General features: G+C 44.2%; 1 protein-coding gene across 4 annotated transcripts in view; it reads right to left on the reverse strand.

Moving 5' to 3' along the window:
* The window catches only part of SESN3 (sestrin 3), a 53,141-nt gene extending 29,339 nt beyond the window's left edge, over nt 1-23,802 (reverse strand). Inside the window, exon 1 of one of the 4 annotated variants that reach the window (XM_080376995.1) lies at nt 15,280-23,802. In XM_080376995.1, coding sequence (XP_080233121.1) covers nt 15,280-15,378 — 99 coding nt within the window. In that variant the 5' untranslated portion in view covers nt 15,379-23,802. Of the gene's footprint in view, nt 1-7,961; nt 8,054-12,827; nt 12,954-15,279 lie in introns of those variants that run through there. The other 3 variants (XM_080376996.1, XM_080376998.1, XM_080376997.1) reach the window with 3 other exon arrangements.
* Nucleotides 23,803-25,111: the final 1,309 nt, after the last annotated feature.

A 25,111-nucleotide genomic window follows, 5' to 3' on the forward strand; every position in this document is an offset into this window, starting at 1 on the left:
ATGCTGGAACATCAAGTGCTACAGTATTCCAGCAGAGATCATCATCACCAAGGGTTTGTCAGAAGGAAGATGCATTTAACCGCAGGTTACTATAAAAGCAAACTAGGAGAACTGTTTAACCAGGGACTGGCAAGGAGGCTGCATTCCCTCACCTCTCCTCTTTGGCAATGCTGTTGCATTCGCTGTGACAAAGAGCAGAGAGAGAGAATTCAGGCGCAGTGTGCCCTAAACCACTAAGATTTAGGTTTTTACCAAGGGTTAAGACTTAAGGTTGCATCACACTGCAGTCATTAGCACAACTGCTGTTCTTCTAGAAATATTTAAATCTAGGTTTAAAGAAGTCCTTCACTAACAGTTAGTTTTAAAGAAGTCTTTGGTTAACGGTTCCTAAGCCAGGCGGGTGCATAGAGCTTGAGAAATCGAATGTTAATTCAGCCACTGCTGAGTTTTCAGTTGAAATGATGAAGTTAGTTCAGACTGTAATATCATAAAAACATCTGCTCACAGCAAGTATAGATACCTACCTTTGCACTTTGATGTAAAAGAATAAGAACAATAACCTCCTCTGATTAGCATCTCAATCCCCCTGCAGTTGCAGGGGAGGAAGCTGGGCTCTGACCTCTGCACCAGCTCACTAAAGCTGTTTCCTTCACAGCTTCAACTACTTGCGTGATAGGCCACCAGAAGAAACAAAGCTACACAGGTGTCCTGGCCACACAAGGTATTTTGCTGGCTCAGGTGTTAGTCAAGCAATGTTCACGACTATTGTCAAACACTGTATGTTTACTAACTACCAAGCACTGGAAGTGTAGGGATCCACCATAGAGATTAACTCAAGAATGCAAAGGTTGAGGATCTTCCCAAGGTGAAAACTCTTTCACCTATAGCTATGAGATCTCAGACCACATAGTCCTGCTTCCCTGGCACTTCCACTACTTTTCACATGCAATGTCACTGCTGGGTTACAGCTCTTGCTTCTTGTAGCTGTTCTCTTAAAATGCAGGAGGTGATGCACTCTCTCAGCTCCCCTGATCAGCCAACTGGTGAAAACCAATGAACCAGGACATTTGAGTGGAAAGTTTGAATTTTAGCAGGAAAGCAACACACATGCTGCACAGGAGCATTTTGTTACCTGGGGCATCTTCGCTGCACCTCCAGGAACAGGTAAAATCGCAGAAGCCCCACACTCCAGAAATAAACTCACCACGTGTCCCTGCCCATCCTCCGTCTTGAGAAGTCTGTGTCCTGGTAGTGTTTTCAGCTCGTTAAGAACTACTACTGAGCAAATAAATTGTGTCCCAGAATATGCTGCTACAGAAACATGCTCCCAAGCACCTTTCATCTACCAGGTACTATATAAAACCAAATTCTATTCTGAGACATAATAAAGTCAAACAGATGGCAGAAGCATGGGTTTTCAAACTGCCTTTCCCACACATTTTATGTACAAAATTATCATAGTAGTTATTTTAAATCTGTGTGCAGGAACTCTCTTAAGAATCATGAAAGTAGCTTGCCAAAATTCAGAAAAACAAATCCTCTCACCCAGATAAAAGAAGGAAATGTGCTCAGCTCTGTACTGGAGCCCCCCACGGCTAGCCTTCTGCCACCTTTCCCACATAGGATTGTGAAACACAGTAGCTGGAGTCTTGGAAAGCTGCTCCTGAACTGCTGAGCTTGCTGTCACAAGTATGTCAAGATATTTCTATGGTCTGCCTCCTGGCTGTCACAGGCCATGCACAGTGTGCTTTTACCACCTCCAGTAAAAGGATTACGAACCAACCGGCAGGTGACAAGCTCAAGCGGAGGTTCTTAATCTTTCCCACAACGTACAACTAAGCTGTGGAAAACCTTGCTGTAAGATGCCATGGACACCATAAGTTGGCATGTCTAAAAGTGAATTGTTGAGCTCATGGAACAGAAATGCAGGAACGGTTATTAAATATGGAGAAATCACCTCCAGCTCAGCAGGTTTTCAAGTTGCAAATACCTGGAGACTGGGAGACAGGGCTGAGGGACTGTCATGATGAACTTCTTTGTGCCCTCTTCCTGAGATACTGTTCCTTGGCCACTGTCAAGAGGCAGGACACGGAGCTTCCATCTGACCCACTATACCCGCTCTAATGCTGTTATATATCTGCAGCAGACTGGTTCAATACTACTAATTTTTTCTATAAATGCTACTAAAAAAGTGAAACCTATTTTCTATTAGAGATAGGAATTGGTGTCACCCAAACAAGGGGACATTTTAGCTAAACCAGACCATTGTAGAAACAAAGCACTGTGCTAACGCAGTGTAAAGATGCAGCCCACCTTACGGAGCTCCTTAGTGCCTGGGTGAGCGTTTCTACACTGGTCAACACAGGTGGTATCGTATCATCTGCTTCATAATCTTGAGTACATTACACTTCAATTATTTACTAACTTCTTTTTAGGAAGCAAATGTTATTTTTCTCCTTTTCTGAATGCACTTCATCAACAGTTACATCAATTTAGATCTGAAAAAGGTGAAGAACCACACACCACACCCCCCAAGAGTTAAAAAATGTAGACAGTATAAATATGCACCCTCCCTACTCACCTGATGGGCAGATGATGTTTGTTTAAATTGATGGTATCTACCTGGAAGAATATAAGCAGACATGGGCTATGCTACCACACCACGAAGAACTTTAGCTAAGCTGTTCACATTAACACTCAAGCCCACATAAAAATATTAAAACACGAGGCTGACATAAGGTTTCTAGTCCGTAGCAAACAGAACCTGTGGTTGACATCCCTTAAGATTTTAGAAGTTAATCCATTGAAAAGCTTTTTTAAAAAATGCGAAGCCCCTTTGGCACAAGTTTCTCAGATGAATGCTCACGTACAATTGATGACTGCTAAGCATCTCTGTTACAGTTTAAATAATGTAAGGAACACTGATGCTGTTCTCGTAGCACTGCTTGGAAAGGAACAGTTCCTCTGGACATCCAAAAGGAGCAACATCCTTCTGCTTTAAGAGAAGCACCTTTTTTTACCATCTTTCTTTGGTTGATGACTCAAACAGAAAGAACGTGCCAGACAAAAAATAACATCTCCCTGACTAACATGCTTTACCTCTAGCCTAAAGGTACAATTTCCAAGAGCAAGCACCTTGTTGTCTAAGCCAAGATTTTAAGCCTTTTTTGATTAGTTGACTCGTAAGCATTTTTCAAAAGGAGGTGGCATCTACACCATGCCTCTGAGTTTACTGAAGTTTTGTTACACAGTCTCCTTGGAAGAAGTCCACAGAATCTTACAGGTGCCAGGGCCACAGACAGAAAACCATGGGTGAGCCCTTTCGATTCTTCACCTGATAGGAAATCTGTAAAACAGTCATCAATTAGAGTGAATTATTTCTCCAAGAAGTCTTGTTTGCAAAGGCTGGAGACCATTTTACAACGACCAAGGAGCTTGACACACTAACTGTTTTATGCTTGGTTAATGTGGGAGAGGTCTGGGCAAAAGGCTGACAGAGGAAAGGCTTCATGTTGGAAGCACATCTGAAAGCCACCAACTTGCTGGAACAACCATAACAATACTTGCAGTCAGGCAGTTTCTTCCTCTTTCCTCTTCTTTTTTTTTTTTAAAGAACATTTTGCATCTTAAGCTACATCTTACCAAAGTGAGTCATTACCGTGATAAAATCTCCAAAACACATTGACTTAATGTGGCTGAGCTGGTGGCAACAGAGACCTGAGGTATAAATGTATTTTCCTGACAGAGCTTAAAAGAGATGCTGATTTTCAAAAATGAAGACTCATAACTGTTACGGAAGATTTATTGCATGTAAATACAGAGACGTATCCAGAGACAGATAAACTATTCCTGCCTTCTTCAGCCGTCTAGGCCAGCAGTTTGGCAGAACTTCAGATTTACCTCCAACCTCAGAGATGACAGGCACTACTGTGTCCTCACATTGCTGCCTACACTTTTACTAAGAGGACTTTCGGCTATGTTTTAGTGGCTTAATGACTCTACAAAATACCACCACCAAGTACTACAGAAATAATAAACACACTTGGTTTATACCCTGCCCGAATGAAGCCTTCTGTAGCTACGGCAGAGTGATTAACATGCATTGTCTAATGAGACCCTTCATTGCATTCCACTCTGCTTGCTCCTTTTCTGAATGAAGTCATCAAACCCAAACTGAGACCTTTGCATCAGAGTAAGCCCAGCTCCTAAGAGACACGTTCACAGCCTTTATTTGCACTCAGCTTAGCTCTGTACAGACAGAAGTTACGACCATACAACGGGTATTCCAACTTTTCTGGGGAACAAGAACCGACGCCATAGACCTAGCTTCTCAAACAAGACAAATTACTCATGTTGAATGGCTGGATGCTACCTGTTAAGTATTCATGTGGCACAGCTTAACCCAAAGGAGTGTCCCATACAAAACAGCAACAGCACTGAATAGTCAAACTGCTTTTGCTTGTACTGCAGGTTTCTGTTGGATAAATAGGTCAAGTAACTACATCTTTATCTAATATATTTTGCATAAGTAACCTAAAGAGCAGGGGCATGGAGGGAGACCTTCCTTCCATGTTCATTCCCATTTTGCTTTTCTAACCCACGTGTGAAAGACAGCTCCAGCGCACGCTCCCTCAGAGCAGACTGTTCTCTTTCCACTTGACTTCAGCTCAGGTGTAACAACCACCAAGCTCCATCTCCCCTGAAGAACTACAACGTTGGCTGCAGGCTCCTTTGCCCTTTAATTACATTACAGTTGACCTTTTCAACCAACACACCTTTTCTTCTAACTACTTGTCAAGCACCAGCACCAAAACGAGACATGAAGTTTTAAATGGCTGGAATAAAAGTCACCTATCTCAAAGCAGGTTCTACCTGCATGATGCCTGATGTTCCTGCCTCATCCAATGTTTCCCCAGTAACACAAAATTTACAACTACTAATGCAATTGAACAGTTTGGGTTTTCTGGAAGGAAAGTCTCTGATTCTCCTGAAATATTTAATACAGCATGCACTAGTTGGAATTCTTCTGGTTCAACACTTCCACTGTATTTGTTTAGATGTGGAGACTGCAAAATGTAAAAATACTACATATGGTGGAGAAACAGAGTAAAAGTAACTACAAGGAAGAATACAAAAGGCTCTGATTCTAGTTCAGATGCATCAGAACTTATCTTCTGTATTCCAGAGGGAGAAGCTAGCCAGTCAAAATGACCTGTTGACTAATGAACATCATGCACCTGAAGCATTGTTTCAATGGATTTCCTACCACTGTGGACTGGAAGTTTCCACCGCAGGATGTTTCCACCACAGGATGCTAACAAAAGAGTCCTGATTCAGTTTTCTAGCAATAGCGCTCTGGAGTGAAAACTGCTGCAATGAAGTTAAAGAGGACTTAAAACATGGGTGCTACAACAGCCACGTGGCACCCAACGGGTGTTTCAATCAGCCTTTGGAGGGAACAGAACAAGCCTGCTTGTAACAGGGAGAGAAATGTGGTGCTTTAACTTTGAATTTTATTTATAGTGTGTTGTTATCAGCTCGTTACTACACAAGAACAGTGACAACTTGTGAATTTTAACAGCATGCTTCTACCTCACATGCACTTCGTACCATCTATAACGTATGTGCGCAGCCACTCTAAACTCAGCTTACGGAGTCAACAGTATGAGTGCTTCCACATGAACAGTTGTCTTAATTTTCTAATTCTAAGCTAGTTATTGCAGTAAGGCAATGAGTGCCCAGCAGAATAATCAAATCCTCATGCCAATTCCCTGGGAGGGTCATGGTTCACTCTGCCCGCTGAACAGCCTGTGGGTATTTGTGTGCAGGCAGCACAGTTGATTTCAAGACACAGAACATATTGTAGTAAAGCAACATTTTGAGTGTTCTTCCATGCTGGATGAGATCCAACTGGTGTCAGGTAGAATATTTAGACAGCGTGTAGGCACTCCATTTCATTAGAGGTCTAATCAAATTTCTAAATGCTAGAACAAATTACTATTTCCACACCTCTAATCAGCAATGAGGGTGCTTTATGGAGAAGAATGTCAATCAACTCTGAGGGAATATTTTTTATTTTTTTAGTTAATAGGGATAATTACATTAAAACAGATTTAGAACCATATGGCCAAAACCCCTCCAGATACATTTAGCCAATAATGTAACTATATTCCCTTCACCACACGCTAAAGCAGGAGATATTAAACATATTTACAAGCACATGCTATTAAATCAGGTTCAGCGCTGTTAAGATACTGTCTTATTAAATAGTTTTTAACTGCACAATTCATACAGAGGAGAGAACATATGCTGGCTTTCAGTTGTTTTGTTTATATCAGCCAGAGCAAATCCAATGCAGTAATGAACATCCCAGAGACAGACAGAAGATGATTCTGAGTAAGCAGCTCTGTACTACTCTAAGAATGGCTTACATCGAGACAGCTAGTACTTCTTCACCAACATCAACGTAACTCTTGTGTTACTTCGGTTACGTGAAATTGCTCAGAAGCACAAATTCTTAATTCTCAAGTAACCTCCAAGTCACACTTCATGTTCATTTTTGTGCAAAAATGTTAAGTCAGGAGTCATCCTTTCAACCATTCCTCCCCTCTAAGGAAGAATTCAATGGATCCTTTAAAGTATCAATTGACTGTAAAAGAACTTACGATTACTTACAAAAGAACTTACAACTTCTCTCTAGTTTCATATCAAACCTGAGTTTGAATTTACTGTACTTTAAATCAGATACACAATTATGCATTTTGATTCCGAAGTGCAGCAATTGAGACATACTGGCTGTATTTATGAGTTTACTGCTCATTCTGAATAGAAGAGAACCTGATTTTAGAGGGTTTTTTTTTTACTTTTTTTAGAGGTTTTAAATTTTTACTTTTCTTCCAAAAGTCTTCTGCACTTGGAGAGATAATAAAGGCCTATGGTTCCACACAATTCTCAAGAATGCAATTTCTCCTGGCTTTCGTACATGTTAACCTAATATTTGTGCATGTTGGAAGACTTAAGACACAACCCAAAGGGTGGTCCGTACACTGACCACACAATATGGAGCAAGTCCATGAGGAACTTACTTCTTGTGAGATGCAGGCTTATCACTTCAGTTCCAGCCCACGCACCATACATGACACCAGGAACACTTCATATTCCTCTCCATTATTTTTTCCATCTGATCACCTGAGAAAGGGGGACCGCAAGTACCTTCACACTGTTACCAAGTTCACTAAGTTGGGTGTTGAGCTCAGAATCCATTAGAAACCCATTGTTGGTCTAACAAAACAAGATGCTTACCTTGAGAGAAATATGACAGAGTCATTAACAGGGAAAAAAATAGTTGTTTGATCAGGAGGTTTTATCTGTTCATTTATCATACTCTAATTCAGGTACCCTGGGACATTGAGTAAAGATTTAAGATGCCTTTCTAGATTAAGAGCACCGACTTCTGTCTCTTACCCTGAGCACTATCACTTACACCCTGTTCAGCCCCTTCCTGACTTAAGTCCCCGACTGCCACAAGCATTATGGCCTAGAAGAAAAAAGGCCGTGCTTCAAAACATCTTACTTTCAATTTAAATAAGATGTAAGAATGAAGTTATGTGAATAAATCAATGGTTGGTATGGTCTATACCAAGAACAAAACTGTTTCTCAGTGTCCTAAACACGTAATATTAACCATCATCTACACCAGTATTTTCCCCTAACTGATAGTTATCCAATGTTTGATATGCAGGAAGCATCCTATAATAAAAATTTGAAACTAGTGGTTAAGAGAGGCATTTAAAATTAATATCCCTTGATCATGGCTTCCCCTATTACGGGTAACACTAATCTGCCCAGAGTGGCATACCAAGCACCCCATAAAAATATCTTAAACTATCTCTAACGTCTTCGATGGATTGACTGATGGATAAACAGTCAGAAAAGAAAATGTTTGCGAAGAACATCCCTACCTCCCTGTAATGGAATTTCACAAGATATCTGAGTCATCTGCATTACGCTCCCTATAGCTTCTACTTAAGGCGCACAGACTACCAGGCTGGGTTGCAGAGACAACAATGGGAAGGACCTCTGCATACAAACAGGAACACCTGCAAAGAACAGAGAAATTAAACAGCATAAATTATTTCCATACAGGTTCCTCCAAAGTTGATGAGGTGCAATTTCTCATTAACTAAGGTCTCCCTCCTGACAATTCCAATTTTTTTTCTGCTGAAAACACCCCTTTTCCCCCCAGTTCTTCCTGACCCACTTAGATGAAAGCCAACATTCAGCCTGGCCAAGCAAACTATTGCTTGCAATCCCTCCCTATTCTCCAGCCCTGGAAATGGAAATCTGGTAATAAAATCTCCAGACTAACTCCTCTAGCTATACAAAGCCAGGGGAGAATTATACCACTATCTTCTCTTGCTCAAATCTCCCTAGCCAGAAAAAAGGTTCAAATAAGGAACCAAGCGAGTATTAACAGCTCCCTCACCAACGTGGGAGAGAGAAAAAAACCCAAGGATGCTTAACAAACCGTATTTTTTTTTTCAGATTTCAAAACACCACCATTTAAAGAGATGTGAGATTTGAAGCATTAATTAAGTAATATGCATAAATTTAAAGCAAATGCTCACAGAGTCCACATCTCCAAACCACAACCTGAGATTTGGCTAATGTAACGCACCATTCCCACCAGCAGCAGTAAATCTTAGCAGAGGACAACCTCCACGCCTGGCTAACCCACTCCCAACACTAAACCTCAAAGTTTCTTTTGAAGAAAATCCTCTTTCCCACTTTCCTTCCTTTCTTGCCTCCACTCCCTCCCTGTAATTCAGGGATGACCATCTTTTTGCTTTTGTTTTCTTAAATAAAAGTGACTATTCTAAATGAGCGTGGTTCCTACGAGGCCATCTCTTACAGCTTTTCATTGCAAAACAGCGTCCTTCACCAGAGGTTCATTTCACCCACGTCACTCTCATTACAGGTCTAATGAAAATTTAATAGTTCTGCCTTCTCATTTTCAGCACATAAGACTACAAGGTACAAGGAAAAATTTTTACAAGAGCTTTTAAGGCAAAACTGGAAGAATCCAGGAACCCTCAAGATCAGCATACATGTGCAAAAAACACTCTCCAATTCTGGGCAATGAAGCCAGTAATTACACAGGTGGGTGGGAGAACAATTATTTAAAAGGGTCAGACTGAAAAGATAAAAATTACTGCAACACTTGCAAGGATGGGGAAGGAGAGAAACCACGGTCATCTCTGGATCTGCACTGCATTTATTTTACAGCAAAGAATCCTGTTCTCCAAATTGTTTCTTTTTAAATAAATCTTTCCAGAAAAAGTAAGAATGTTGAGCATGAGGGCCCTGTTGCTGACCGTCTTAACTGCACTAAATAGCCAGGTTTGTTGCTCTGGGTTTATAGCTTTACATTTTGGACCCTCAAAGACCCATCCTCTCCCCCTAGCTGTTCACGCAGTATTAGAGCAGGAGTGACTCGAGCTGGTTTCACCACAGCAGTGCTCCAGGGGACTGGAAGACACAAACAACAAAGGCAGACACCGTGTTTTACACAACAGAAAGTTGCTAAAATTAGAACCAATACAGAATTGGGTTTTCATGACAAGACTTTTCAGATCACTTTGAGAACTCCTTTAGGAGGAGGCACATCAGAAACTTAAAGCCATCTAGGCAGCTGTAAATTAAGACAACTACAGTGTGAGGAGACTTATTAAGAGTGGTCAAACTACGGAAGACATAATTTGATTTTACAAAATCAGACCCTCTATCACAGCCAAGTTTGTTGATCAGATTTCCAAAGCCAACTACACTACGCAACTAAACAACAACAACAAAATGTTGCTGCACTGTGGAAAACCCAGGGTGTTTTCCAAGCAAAGGCACAGCAACTTTCATTTGCCTGTGTTCAAAATAGATTGAACCAGGCTGACTTTCTCCAAAACAGTTGAGATGTCCTTGGAAGGCCTCTTGATTTCTACAGAACAGGTATTAGCATTTCCATGCCCCTTCATGACTCACGGTGACACATATTTTAGCTTACATGGGCTTATGAGACCTGACATTAGACTATTTTTGGCTTACTTTTGGGCTACTTTCTTACTCACCCACACAGAACAATAAAGTGAATGAACGTCTTTTTTTTTTTTTTTTTCTTATTTGGATATGACCTCAACTCCCTGAGCTTAGGCTAGTGCTATTGTAAGCACCACATCATTTAACAACGTTTACACTTTTTTTTATCTTAAAACTTTGTGCTTTTTTTGACAGCACCAAACCTAGAACAAACTCTTCTAGAACCTCACACCTCTGGACACTTCGATTTTGCAGCCTAACTGTATTTATGACCATTTTACATCCATCTACTCTTGACATAATTTCTCCTCACTGGCTGTTACCATTGGATGTATTTATAGACACGGATCACAACCCCTCTCAGCCTTTGTTTCTGCTGGATTAAAAAAAGCAAACTCTTTTAGTCTCCTTCTGCAAAATCAGTACTCCATTTCTCCCACCACCCAGCCAGCTCACCTTTGCACCTGGTTTAATCAGGGTCCATCCTCTCCGGCATCCCTCCCTCCAACACCACCGTCCTGCAGGCTGACAGCAAACTGCTGGTCCTCACACACACACAAACATCCTTCTCCCTGCTCCTTCCAAGGAGCTGCTCTTTATTAAAAGTTATGAGTAACAAAGAGCCAAGCCTGTAACTCTTACATTTCATACCACTGGGTTTGACCCCATTTATAACTACACCAGCATTCAAGGTCTCCCAGCTTTCTATGAAATGTTCCACTCTTTCCCAGGACCAACATTTACCACTTCTGCCGTGTGTATATGTCTTTTAGAAACAGTCACGCTCTCATTGTGATTTGGGACAGTGTTAAACCAAGTTAGTTTCAAGTGATAGAAAACCCACTGGTAGTCTCCCCTCAGCACAGCGACTTCTCCTTCAGCACGACCCACTCCATCCCCACCTCCCATCAGTTCCCAATCACTCCTCTATCATTAACAGGAAGAGAAAAATAGACAAAAGCGTCAGATCAAAGGCCCCTATTGCCCAGTAACCTGCCACTGGCAGGGGGCAATAGCAGACATGTAACAGTCAGGAAAGTATACAGAAATTATACCGTAAAGTGCTGCTATTTCCTATTTACAGATCTTGTTTGATTTTTCTGTTACCAATTTGCCCAAATACTTTTCAAACCCACTTAAACTTTCTGGTATTTAGAACATTTTGTGTTAGCAAATCCCAAAGTTTAATTTGAGCTGACTTGCTAGTGCAGCAAGCAGTTCAACCTTTGATGTTACTTCAGATGTTTAATGAAGTCTAGCACTAGTTCATCCAAAGCTTTCCAAACAGGACACTCTAGCTGATGTCTTAACAGAAGACTACTACTTTAGTCTAGTGTGACCTACTTTTGGTGGTATCGTGTCATATGTATTTTTTTCATATATCTGTATGCTTTTCCATCAAAATTTGCTTTAATAACTTGCATTGTGTTGAGACTCGTGCTAAAGGAGACTGGCATGGACGAATGAGGAGTACTGAAAATTATGTTTGTCATATTGACGGCCATTCCCTCACACAGGATCACCCTCACTGGGCAGGTCTATGCAAAACAGAAACAGATCCTGGATTTCATACACTTTTATCTAGGACTCTAGCACAGAGACTGGCTCAAGCCAAGAGGGTCAGCTAAGCTGGGTTCACTTCCATCTTGCCAACATCAGTGGATACTTATAAACCACACTCCACTATCACCCATTTTGCCGTTGCCCTTTTATCTCCCTCACTGAAATCCAACACAAAACAAATACTTAATCCTGGAACCATGTTTATACTAATTTTCTTTTCTATCCTACTGACTTGCACGTACATGTAAAAGAACCTTTTACTTCACATGCTTTGCAATTTGCAACTAAGCCTGAACAGTTGGCAAACTCTCCCTCTTCCTACATTTCCTGACATATCAGGATTTTTCCATCCCCTGAAGACTTTTTGCCTATTGCTAAATGCCTTCCTGAAGCAGTTATTTGTCCAAAGAAATACTAAGCCCTTCCTATACATTCTCTTCTTGTTTACTCGGGCTACTGATTTTGTTGAGGCAGGAGAACCTTGCGTTTCCATCAGGCTCCAGACCCCCTCCAGATTTACACCCTGGAGCTCCCCTGCTCAGAGACTGCCCCAGATGCTGCATTTCCAAACACAAGAGCTGGAGGCTGTCCTCATTATTGCAATGGCAGCAACTCTCAGTCACCTCTAGGAAAAGACTTGGCTACAGCACTCATGTACCCTTTTAAGCACTCTTCTCTACTGATATACCAGTTTTGTTACAATGCTTGCCCATCAATCCCACGAACCAGAACTACTCATCTCTTCTTGCTCATTTTTCCATTTATTTTAAGCTGAGTCAAAGCATTAACCTCAGCTGTCTGTTCAACAAGCTCACTCACCGAATCCAAGCCAGCATCACCTACTACTGATTGTCTTTTTTTTCCTAAATCAAATAATGATGTAGCTGTAATATCTATGACTGTCTAAGCCCTTCTGATTAGCAGCAATTGTTCTGCAAGTAGATCTGGTTATTCAAAGTGTCCCGTAAACAATAAACCCAACCGGAAATTGAATCTTTTTAATATGCAAAACCTTCCTCATAGGCAAATTTAACCCATGGATCCTCAGCAAGTTTCAAGCGTTACCCTAACAGAACTTTCTGCAATAGAACATAACTTTGATTAATTTGAAATTAGCTGAAACCCAAAGCACTGCATCTAGCTTTTCCTGTTTCCCCATTGAAAGAGAAACTTACCTTCACCCATGAGAATCCAAAACTTGCCAGACTATTTACAATTCCATTATATGGCACTGAGTAGAAAGCTTGCTTTGCCCCTTACAACTTTGACAACAGCACTACCTCAACAGCAAGCGTTCAAATGACTTCACATAAAGACTTAAGACTGAGGAGGGCAGAAGAGATTCAACATGTTTTAAGGCCAATCATTTTTCCAGTATATTATCACATGAGTGTTAAAAAAATCCCCAACACCATCAAAAGAACAGATGAGGCAGCACTTATCTGAAGATTATTACTCTGAGACTCAGGTCAAATTTGCATCTCACTTCCACCAAGCCTTTTTTTTTTTTTTTCCCTCCTGTCTTCTACTTGCATGCTTGCCAATGAAGTGCAAAAGGTTAAAACTTACAGTGATTTTTATTATACCAGCTTTTAAATAATTACAGATGTAGTCAGAGGCTTTGTAATTCTATGTTTATTCTCCAGCCTAAAACAGAGATGCAGTGATGTCCTACTACAACAACTGCAAGCACAGAACCTTTTCATAGGCTCTCAGTTTCTTTTTTCTTTCCCCAACTTTACAAGGAAAGCAGTTGAAATGAGCACAGACAAAGCAGGACAGTGCTGAGCTGCCTTCCACAACAGACCCAAACAGATAGCTGTGTTTTATCATCACCCTCCCTAAATTCCTGTAAAAAATAATAAAAATAAAATAAAAAAATAAATCTAAACCAGCAAGTTAGTTTCCTGTTACCAGAAAAGTAACATCTAGACTGCCTGCTCCCCCCACCCCCCCACCCCGATATTAAAGAGGTATACAAAAAAAGTCCTACCCAGCAGGAAGAGACTATGGCTTCAAAAAAATTCAGTTATTTAAATTTAATTTTAGATCTACAAATGCTGCCAAGCACCACTTTATTTGTCAACAAAACATTTTGATTATTTGGCAGAACAAAGCAAGCTCCCTCCCTGCTTTCTCCACAGACACATTTGGCACCGGTTAATTTGTATGTCTTTAGACATATGTCAAGTCTGAAGCTGTTTCAAGCTTTAACCCCGCAGAACTTCTCTCTTTTAAGTACTTGTTTTTCTTAAAGCAGTAACAGCAGCAAGTTAAAGCCAAGAAGGGATTCGATCCTGCAACGAAATAGTTAAAAATCAGACTCTGCTGATGCGAGCTTCTCTGATCCATTACATTTCTCCCAAGCTGAGCTAAGAGCTGAGCACCAAGTATCAACTGTAATATGATCCAAGAGTTTATGGAAAAAATAGCTGCACATACCAAGCATGCACATTTAGTAAGATTTTGTTTCCATTAAAATATTCGAGAAACAGAGTTTTTCAGATCTGCTTCTCTCTGACCGATTTTTAACGTTTCTCCTCCCCCCTCCCCTAAATACACACCTCCTTTCCAAAACCCAAACCCTTAAAAAAAAAAAAAAAAAAAGAAAGAAAGAAAAAAGCAGTCCTACTGCAGGGAAGAGAGGCTTGAAAAACAACTTTGATTGGCACTTGGCCTGACCCACAGAGGAAGAAAAACAGTTTTTGGACAAAGAGCGCAAATATTTGAGCTGATTGACTTACAGGCTTTCTTAGCATTCGCAAGGAGCAACCTGGTGTGAAACGTATCGGCAGAGACTGAATTAAAATAAAACCAAAAAACGGCCTCGCGTTCGTCTGCGGGCGCCGGGGCTCGGCGCGTTTGCACAGCTCAGCAATTTTAATTCATTTGCGCTGGACAAACAGGCAGCACCGCCGCCGGAGCCCCCCGCCCGGCAGATGTCGGGAGGAGCTGGCCGAGCCCCCGCAGCCACAGGGGCCGCGCCGCAGAGCCGCGGGGAGGGGGCTTGGCGCGGCGGGGGGGTGGGGGGGCAGGGGCTTCTCTGGTGTTTTTTTGGTGTTTTTAAAGCTCGGATTTCGATGCCCCCGCGCAAAGACCTGACGGAGATCGCGGTGATGAATTCTGTCAGTGAAATAGGTGGGTAAACTTTCCAAGCGCGGCTGGGCCCCGAGCCACCCCATCCCCCCCCGTGCCATCGGGGAGGCCAGGAGCACCCCGGACCCTCGGGGGGGTGGGGGGTGCGGGTGCAGCCTAGGGCAGGGGCGAGTGACAACTGTCCCAGGGAGAAGCCGGCGATGGGGTACGGGACCTGGCACCCCTGCGCACCCCCTGGCACACCTAGGGCCGCACCTTCCCCGCCCCGCGCCCCTCCGCTGCGCCCCTCCGCTGCCCCCCAGCTCCCCGCCGGCACTCAGCTCCAGGCAGCCCCCCCAAAACCGCACCCCCCCACCCCCTCCATCCCCCCGCCCCACTGCTGCCCTATGGCCCGCTTCTCCTCACGCCGCTGCCCCCCCCAAACCGCCGCCCCATCGCCCCGCTCCCCCAGTCCCTCCTGCAGGTCTCTACCTCACCGCCTCCCGCAGACCCCTCGGCTCCCCCCGCCTCACAGCGGGGCCCCCCCGGTACCTGTCTCGGCACCTTCCGGCAATTGCCGCACACCCGGTACTGGCCGGCGGCGGAGGCGGCGGTGGCGCTGCCCACGGGGCCGGGGCCGAGCCGGTTCATGCTGGCGGGCAGCGCGGCGCTGGCCGGGCGGGGACGGGGGGAGGCGGCAGAGTGGCTCCTCGCCGCTCAGCAGCCCGCGCCGCCGGCCACCCCCATCCTCCAGCCGCGGCCCCAGCACCCCGCTCCGGGCCGCTGCCCCCTGCGCACACCCCTGCGCGCTCCGCCAATCCGCGCGAGCCGCCCCGCCCGCCGCCGCCGCGCTCGGCCAATAGCGGGGGCCGCCCGCCGCCGACCAATAGGCAGAGCCCTCTCCGGCTCCCATCTCCAGGCAGCCTCCGAGCGGGGGCGGGGAAAAGGGCGTGGTCACCGCCGCGGAGGGGCGGGGCCGGCCGCGTCTCTGGGCAGTGTTGGGGAGAGAGGCGGGGCCGGCGCTCTGGCGCGTGCCTTCTCCTGGCCAATAGGGTGGGGCGGCGGGCGCTATGCAAACGAGGCGCGGGCAGCCCCGCCCCCGGAGCGGAGGGCCGCGGCCGGCGGGGGCCGAGGGAGCGGCTGGCAGGGCCAGCGGGCGGCCGGCCGGCGAGCGGGGGGGCTCGGCTCCCCCAGCCACCCCGGCCGGTCCCCCGGCCCTGCTCGGGGCCGCCGCCCCCCCCCAGGGCGGACCCCGAGGGGCCCAAGTTTGGGGGCGCAGAGCCGGGCAGGGCGAGGGGTCACCGGTGTGATGAGGTGCGGGCCTCAGTTTCCCAGGCCGCCGGGCCCCGGCCCAGGCCCAGGCCGAGCCCTAAGCCCAGGCTCCGGCCCAGCCCCAGGGCCCGGCGCAGGCCCAGGCCCAGGCCACCCTCCTGGGGTATCGCCTCCCCGCAGACGCGGGTCCGTTAATGGTAGTGAGGGTACTCGCTGCTACCCGCCGAAGGCATCCGGGGCAGGGGACTGTATGTGTGAAGGGTGCACTGCTCTGCAGAAGCGCCCGCTCCGAGGCGTCAGTTTGCACATGTAGGGACAGGACTGCTCTGCTGCCAGGCAGAATAGGATTAGGTATTTGCTTTAGGGTAAGTTGGGAATGTTTGGAGCACGCATGTGAGCATGCGTGTGTTTGCCTCGGGTCGTTGGGATTGTTAGAAATGATGAGTCAGGTTTTCTAGGCTCCATGCTAATGCACGGAGATGGAGTGTGTAATTAGAACAGAGACGAATCTATAATCTGCAGCCTGGGATAGCTGGGGTATAAACCTCTGCTTTACATCATAGCATCACTGCAGTTTTCCTTGTTTGTGTGCTCTTTAGCTTTAGATTTTAAATGTGTGTATATGAGCTTTAACATGAGTAGTCCCACTGACATCAATAAAAGTTTGTTTATTAAATGTCGAGCATTATATAATTCCTATCTCGAAAGGTACAGAAGGATTTGATTCTCTGATGGAAATGGAATGCTACAACCCTATGAAATTTCTAAGAAGATTTGGGGCTTTACATACGTTGTTTTCCAGGTTTCTTCTTGCAAAACATTTGTAAATCAGCTGCCCGAGAGCTGTGATCTGCTTTGCTTAGGAATACTTTATATTTTTGCAAAACGTTGTGTAATTTAGCCAACAGGCTGGCTGAAAAGGTCACAATGCAATTAGTAATTTACACCTCTTAAAGGAGACTAATTGAACGTAGATCTGACTGTCTTTGAGAACTACTGAAAAGTTTCTCAGATCAGCCTTTGTGACCATAAGGAAAACCCCATCCACAGAAACATCCTACTCTGTCCTTTGCCTTCCATTCATTTCCAAAGGGATCTTTCCCTCAGGCAGAGCTGCCTTCAGCAGACAGATGCTTTGTGGACTCTGCTATTGCCAGTGTGGAATGCATCCAAATGTTACAGTCACAGCCAACCATACAAAATTCTTGGAGAGGAATAAATGGAAGAGGATTTTTTTTCCCCAAGCAGTGTAGTAGAGATGGTATCCCAACATGAGAAAACAGTTTGCTTGAGTGCAGGTACTTGCTGTGCTGTGTCTGAACCCCACGTGCTGAAGCACGGTGCTGTTACAAAAAGTGATGAAGAGGAGCTAAACAGATCAGTTGTCATAATCTAATCTGAATGTAATGCTAAAATGAAAGTAAACAACATGAATGATGTAAATGGCTTTTTATTTCTTGCTGAACTCCATGATAATGTTATCTGAAATGATGTTTTAAAAGAAGCAGAAGAGGTTTGCAGTTACTATAGCCACAAGCAACGGAGAGTTGACTAGCTCAAGTAAGATCACTTTGAGTCATTTGCTGTCACAGTGAGTAGTTCAAAACACAAACCCATTGGCAAGGATGGTAGCAGGCAAGTTTGAAACACAAATAAGAGAATGATTTCAACTGAGTTACTCTCAACATTGAAACATAGGCAAATACTCAGATTTCAACAATAGCATCCGTTCATTAATTTTATTCCCACAGTGGCAAGTACACATGACTGGACATCTTCAGAAATGCGGTTGGATTCTGTTCCTCTGCACTGAATTTATTTCCACCTTGAGTTCAACTTCAAACCTTTAGCAAAGCCCATTAAAACAGGGAAAATTTTCCATTAGCCAAGTGTGAAAGTTAGGCTGACTTGTAAGGCAGTTTAAAATTTGAGAAATTTGATATCTAGTCTCTGTTCTGCCCCAAACTTCTTGTGAAAAGGGGTGAGACGTGTATGCCCAGATGCTTGAAGAATTTAGTTGACTAACCCTCACTTAAACCATGAGCACTTAAGTACCTTTGTGGCTCCCAGTCATGCCTTTCAGTACTTTAGTATCTGAGAAATGTCAAGAGAAGCATAAACTTTGAGAGTATTTCATTGTTTTTGGAAACAATACAGCAAATGGAAGTTGCCTAAAATCCTTTTCCTCTCCCAACAAAAAATCTCTTGTCTAAAGTTCAGGTTTTGCTTGGATATTTTTTTTTTTTTAATAAAGAGGTTTAGTGTCCAATAGAGATCAGAAGTGAACCTCTTAGGGCCAGATGCAGATCCAGGATCAGTATTAGATAATTAGCATACAGACCAGAGACAATATTAGAATTTTCAGAACACTTGAACTCTGTCTAGATGCAGTGTTTGGAAATGAACTGTTGGGAACCCTGTGGCACTGATCCTGTAAAATGCCATGTATGTGCTCAGCTTACACCATGTGCAGAGTCCTGCTGCCTGCAAAGACTTTGGGTGTGTGTGTCTGATCTTAAGCTCTTGGCCTGTTCCATTTTGAGTTATCCATGTGCATAAGTTCTGCAGAGTAAAAGCCTCTTTTTGTACAAGCTGGCTTCTTGGTGAAGATACCCACATTCTTGAAAGTTCTGGTAAACCTATTTCTCAAAAGAAGTATTACAAAAAATATTCAGTGCTCCCTTCACAATTGTCTGGCAGTTTTTATGATGCAACTGTACCTAACTTGCCAGCTGCTGCTGTGGATTTCTGTCAGTTTTTGCCCAGTTACTGAGTTGTAACAGAAAGCAGAATCCTGAAATTAAGAGGTAATCAACTTACAAGCAGCCTGGTGTCTTGACCTGCCTGGAGATGTTAAGAAAGTTGTCAGTTCTATAAACCCAACCAGTCCTCTCTGCTGAGGTCACCTAGAAAGGCTGCAAGTTATTGCCGTTTATGGGAAAGGTGGATAATTTTTTTCTTGATGGTACAGAGCTTACAGGCTTGAGACCATCACATCCTCTTGGAGAGACTGCTGACCTGCTGAGATAGAGTTGCACAAGTGGTTACTACTTTAAACAGATTTCTATCATCAACGATCGTAGCTTTTGCAAAGTTTAAAAAGCAAACACTATGAAGAAACAACAAGGCAGGAACAAACTTTCAAAGGAAGTGGGGTTTTCTCTGCCTCTTGAAATCATCAGATGCAGTTTTGGCCGGCACATTGCAGCCAGGCGTGGACTGCTGCCCTTGCCATAGGAGTGGATGAGATGTGACAGCCTTTGCTAGAAGGTCAGAGTTCTCCTAACACCTTATGCAGCCTTTAAGCTAACATGGTTCAAATGGATCAGCTAAGAGACATAGCTCATCCAAACATTGAGCTGCTTTCATCCCCCAGAACGAGCACTTACACTGTGGTTTAACAGCGCTGCACTGTTTCAGCAGTATAGCTTTTTCAAAGTTTCAGCTTTGAACTTCTGCTAGGACTGCAATACTTCTTGCCTGGAATTTCCCGAAGAGAAGGTTGAGAGATGGACACAATGCATCTCCACTGCTTTCCAGAAAGCATCACACCCACAACCATCCACTGTATAAGCAATCTGTGAGAGAGCACAGAGCAATAACCATCTTCTTATTGCAAGAGCAATAAGAAGATGCTCTGTAGATCGAATGTAAAGCATTGACACTACTGTGTCCCCCAGAAAAGTCAGCCTAGCTGCAGTGTGTTGTGCAGGTGCTACGGGAGCACTCAGTAAGTCTGCACGATGCTTCCCCAAGATGTGCACCTACTGTACAAGTGTGCAGTGCTTTTGTTGTTCATACATTAATGCAACAGCCTGATGCTTCCTGAAAAGGTTGGATTGACAAGATCAAGTGCTGTAAAATCGAACTCGTTACACCGTGAATATGTTTCTGATTCATAGACCTCCAGCAGCTTGGAGAGAGCGGAAGGGTGGGGGCAGCTGCAACGCAGCATCTCTGACTGGATTGTTGCAAGCCTAGAAATCCTTCATGAAATTAAAAGATCCTCAAATTTTGCCCAGGAGCAGGAGAAGAGGGCATGAGCACCCAGCTCTGGAGCTTTACCCACTCTCCCCATTTGACTGCCACAATAAAGCGTTATGCACGTGGTTAGATGAGTTGATTGACACATGTCACATGCCTTACATTTCATGGGTCTGTGAATCACTCAGTAAAACCATACTGAACATGGGTAGATAGGAAAATGGATGTGGTTTCTGCAGGCCAAAAATCCAGCCCATCATTGCCATTATATTAAAATAAGTGATAATTCCTGCCCTCGTAACCATAATATTTGTTGCACTGTTTTAGTGTCATTTGCACAAGATTTATATTATGTTGTTAGGGGAAGGAGGGGCAGCAGATACAGTTTGTGCCCTTAGTAATGTTACATGCTCTGTGACACTACTAAATGATTTCCCATCCTTACGATTACACATCCTAATTTGCAAAATGAGTGTTCAGATAATTGTGTGGGACAGGGAGATGTGATAGTTTGTGGAATTCTTCCTCGAGGGTGGAGGTACATGCCTTTTCATTTGCAGTGTTTAAACCCTGACTAGATAAAGCACTCAAAATTGTGTTTATCGTAAGAAACTATTATGGCCTGGCCCGGGAGAGCTGAGCTTGCTGACCTGATAGGCCTTTTTAATACCTAATTTCTTTGACAGTTGAATAACTCTAAAAAGCATTAAATCACTTCCCAAGCAAGAAACCTCTTCTGCTTTCTCTCTTTATGTTCTTGACTGTGGTTTGCATGATAATTCGCTAAATATATTTCAACATGTTGTTTACTTCAGTTCGTCCCTCTGAGACCACACTGGCCGATGCTGCAAGCCTGTAAATAGGGATCATCTGGAAAAAAATAGGTTGTGCTTCGAGTTTACTTTGGAAGTATTTTGGCTTGTACGATTTTTGGGAGTGATACATCGGGGAAATGCATTAATTGAAAAAAAGTCTGAAAGGCAGGACAAAGGTAGTCTGGTTTTAATCCCTGAAAAAGGAGAATAAGAAGTATTCCCTTGCAATGCATTCATATTAATATTGAAGACAGTCCTACTGAGCAGATTTAATGACAGCAGCAGGAGTATCTGTGGTGACAGAAATGCCTCCCTCCCCCAGGACTGGGGGTGGAGTTGATGGGGCAGACATGGATGCCTGGGATGGTACATGCGGAGCAGGGGCAAGCCTGGGTCTCGGCACCGGCTGCACAACCACAACGTGAGACGCCGGCCGCAGCACTGGGAAGGATGCAACCAAAGTTTCAACCCTCTCCTATTCAAGGGTCCCTGCATCAAAACTGCAGTTATGACATCTCTGTGAGGTATAGGTATCCCCCAGTGGCCCCTCTGTAGGCCTGGGTCCAGGTGACAGGATTTCCGCAAGAAGAGAGAGAAATGCTGCTGGCCTTTGGCTGGGAAACAGGAGCTCCTGCCTCAGCTCCCAGCTACATCGCACATCCCTGGAGAGTACAACCTAACCACGATGCTGTAGGTCAGGCTGGGTGAAAACACCTCGGGCCCTCCTTTTGCAGCCAGGGTATCATAAGGTCAAGAATTCAAAAGCCAAGGAGCCAAAAGAGGTCAAGCAGGAGGCGGCTGGCTCAGGTGCCTGCTGGCTGGGGAGGTGAACTGGAAACCAGGGGGTTGCTGCTTGTTTCCTTCCACTGCTTTCGCTTAGATCTGTGCCCAGGCAGTGCGAAGCACACAAATGTCTTTGTCTGGCTGAAAAACCCTAAAATTTCTCAAGCAGCAGAACTTGTCTGTTCATATTTTGCAAATGAAACACATGGTACGGCATGATGCCACATTAAGGATGGAGCTGATCAGTGAAATTAGCTTCCTGTATTCACTGGCAACGTTATGACTTTCATTATTTTCAAATATAAAATACAAATACAGAAAACAAATACAAAACTCAGCAGCTTTTGAGATATGGCATATAATTTAGGTCTATTTCCCATTGAAGCCCCCAAGATATGAAGATAAGTATATTGGAAGATCAGGCTGAATTATAGCAGAGTTGTATTCTTTGTTTCTAGACAAAGAAGAGCTGAAGTGCTGAAAGATTTACATCTGTTATGGACTTTGCTTATTTTGGTTTTAAAATGTTTTTCCCCATTTTATTATTTTTCTGACAGTTACACCCTGAAAAAACAGAGTGTCAGTGCAAGCGGGATTTTTGCAGAAGGTGCCACACTTAGAAGCAATTAGATGTGTGAGTGAAGGCAGTTAGCACATGGGATCTTACCCAGCAAAATCAGCTAGGTGCTGAAGGCTTGCTTGGATGGCATGTTTCTTCTTTCACTGATCACTGTCTGGATGCTGGGGAGATCCTTGGACAGGAGAGGTCCCAAATTTTGAGGTTCAGCCTTAAAGAAGCACCCGTGCAGGGGAGCTGGCTGCCTGAATCTGCAGTACCATATGCCTGTGCCGAACCACACAACCCTCTAACCTTGGATCTCCTGCCTCCCTCCTTCCTGCACAGCCAGGCGGTGCCCGCTGTGATAAACCAAAACACAGTAAGTAGGATGGGTCCAGCCATCTGCCACTGCAGAGCAAGAGAAAAGGAGCAGCAGCTTTCCTGAACCAACATCAGCCAGCTCCTTTCTGCTCCTGTCTCCTCTAGCCTGCCTGTTGGTCTGCCGCCGGCTGGAAGTGCATGACTCCTGCATGTATATATTCCTTTCAAGACCCTCTGACTTATTTCAGCCCACCTTTGCAGTAGGCATGAACTCTATTTATAATGTTGAGAGAGGGGAAAGGGAGGGTCAGCCTATAAGGGAAAAAAAGGTGTGTAAGCAATGCACCTTGCTCTGCTGGGGAAGCCCTGGCAGTTACAGCTTCAGTGCTGGAGCCCCCGAGCTGGAAATGGCAGGACCTAACTCCTGTTTGGGCGAATAAATGAATAATAACAGGGGTCATTGCACCTTGCTCTGCTAACTGCCAGATCCATCTGGTATAACTGAACCTCAGGCACACAGACCTGACTATTTACTATCGCCACTGAAGCATTCATATTGATGAACGTTCAGGAGAATGCTGGACAGCAGAAGCAGAGAAATGACTGTTTTATAGGCAGAACGATGTCTTTGTACAGCACAGGAGCGTGATCTGAGATGGAAAACATAAAAGGATTGTATTTCTACTGCAAGGTCATGTCTTAAGAATTGTATTCATCCTTGTTTCTATGAAAATGTCCTTTTACAGGGAGAAATAACATCTTTTAGTCATGTTGTATTGCTCTTGAAACTTAACCTTCCTCTAGCTGGATTCATCAAATCACTGGAAATCACTTTTTTTTCTTTTTTTTTTTTTTCTTTTTCCTTTTTTTATAAACAGACTACAGATCAGCTTACTTTCTTGTATTATTTGGCGCCTTCATTTCAGAAACAGGATGGGCCAAATTCTTCCTGGCATAACTCCAGTTCTAGTACTCCTTCCTATTCTGAGAATGCTGGGCCAAATTCCCGCTCCCTGTTTTGTCGATACATGTTCAGAGCCACTCAGCTGTAATCACTGGAGTCACATATCATTAACACTAATGCACTGCTGAGCAGAATGTAGCCCTCTCTACGAATATCACTTTGGTGAAGGGAAGTAAGGAAAATAATTCTGAATGTGACCTTAAGTATATTACTTATTCTACTGAAAGATCATTTACTCTTGGCTTAACTTATTTCAAGCATGACAGTCTGGGGAAAAAGTATATCTGTGAGTGAAATGAGACTCAATAAGACCCGGTGTATTGCGGTATTAATAAATGTATATTTGTGCTGAAGCATGCTAAACCTCAAAGGCTGGATATAAATATCAATGTCTATTGAATTTCAGGAGGAGATGGCTGGCAGTAACCAGGCTCGATGTCGTTCTGCAATATGTAATCTGTGTTTACACAGGGGCTATTCATAGGCACGTTCCTGTTGGTAGGCAGAGAATTTGTCTCTTCCTGGTAAGTTTATGAGAAGTTAATTTCTCCCCTTACTTCCCTGGCAGGATTGTTAGATTCCCTTTGAGTAAACTAACAATGATGTGCTACCGTGCAAGCAACGTGTAAACCAAAAGCACTGGAGAAAGGGTGCTAAGAAGCCCACCGTGGGATGAGGGCAGCGCTTGATTAAAGGCAAAAGGGTCTTGGTGCCTTGAGCAAACTCCTGCAGCTGGTGGGCAAAGCATCCTCCATGCGGACCAGGGATCCTCCAAACCACCACAGCAACTTCTCCCCATGATGAAACATGGCATGCATCCATTTAATCAGAAAACATGTCATAAGAAGTGACAACAAGTCATACTGCAACAGAAGGATGTGGTTTATAAGTGGTGTCTGTAATATGACTAAGCTCGGGGACGCAGAAGAAAGTGTCTGGTAACTGTTTGTCAGTGTGGTGAACAATTTGTGACTGTGCCAGGTAATTTTGTTGGTTGTGTTCTGAGCCGCCACGTGCAGCTGTTGTTAAAGCATCGCCAACCTGTTCGGCTATGGGTGGGTGTCCTGGTTAGGGTGTCCTGGTGCTTAGTCGCCAGGGGTTAAACGATGACACCAAGAGAGAGGGACACAAGTGAACAAATCATGTCTTCAGGTTTGCAGGCCTGTAGCTATCTGTCCCAAAGCAGAGAAGCTGACATTTAATCTGAAAAATACTGGACAAAATATTTGGTGTCTCATGAAAAAAATAAGAACAATCAAGGCATGTCCTGTCTGCAGCATGTTCTTATTTTGCCCACCAGCATGATGGTTTGTGAGAGAATGTTCAGAAACAAGAAGAGGTGCTGGCTAGCTTCTGGGGGGGGGGCACTTGTCCTGGGTGGGCATTGTGGCAGCAATGAAACTCCTTAGTGCTAAAAGGACTGTCATCTTCCCAAGCCACCTGGGACCCAAGCCCTGTCTCCAGTGCATCTGTGTGCCGAGGCTCACCCTTAAAACAAGGCACTAGGGGCTGGGACAGCTGACTGCTGTTTGCTGGAGCTGCCACAGACTTCTTGTGTCTTCTTTTGTGTGTGAGTTATTCTCCAGAGACATGATGCTCGCTGGCATCCAGCTTCATCATGACAGGCAGCCAGGATCTGCAATTGTATGGAACTGATTCTCCTTTCCCACACCTAGAATTGCTTTG

The sequence above is a fragment of the Falco punctatus genome (assembly GCF_963210335.1).
Source record: "Falco punctatus genome assembly, chromosome: 2".
Taxonomy (NCBI): Eukaryota; Metazoa; Chordata; class Aves; order Falconiformes; family Falconidae; genus Falco; species Falco punctatus.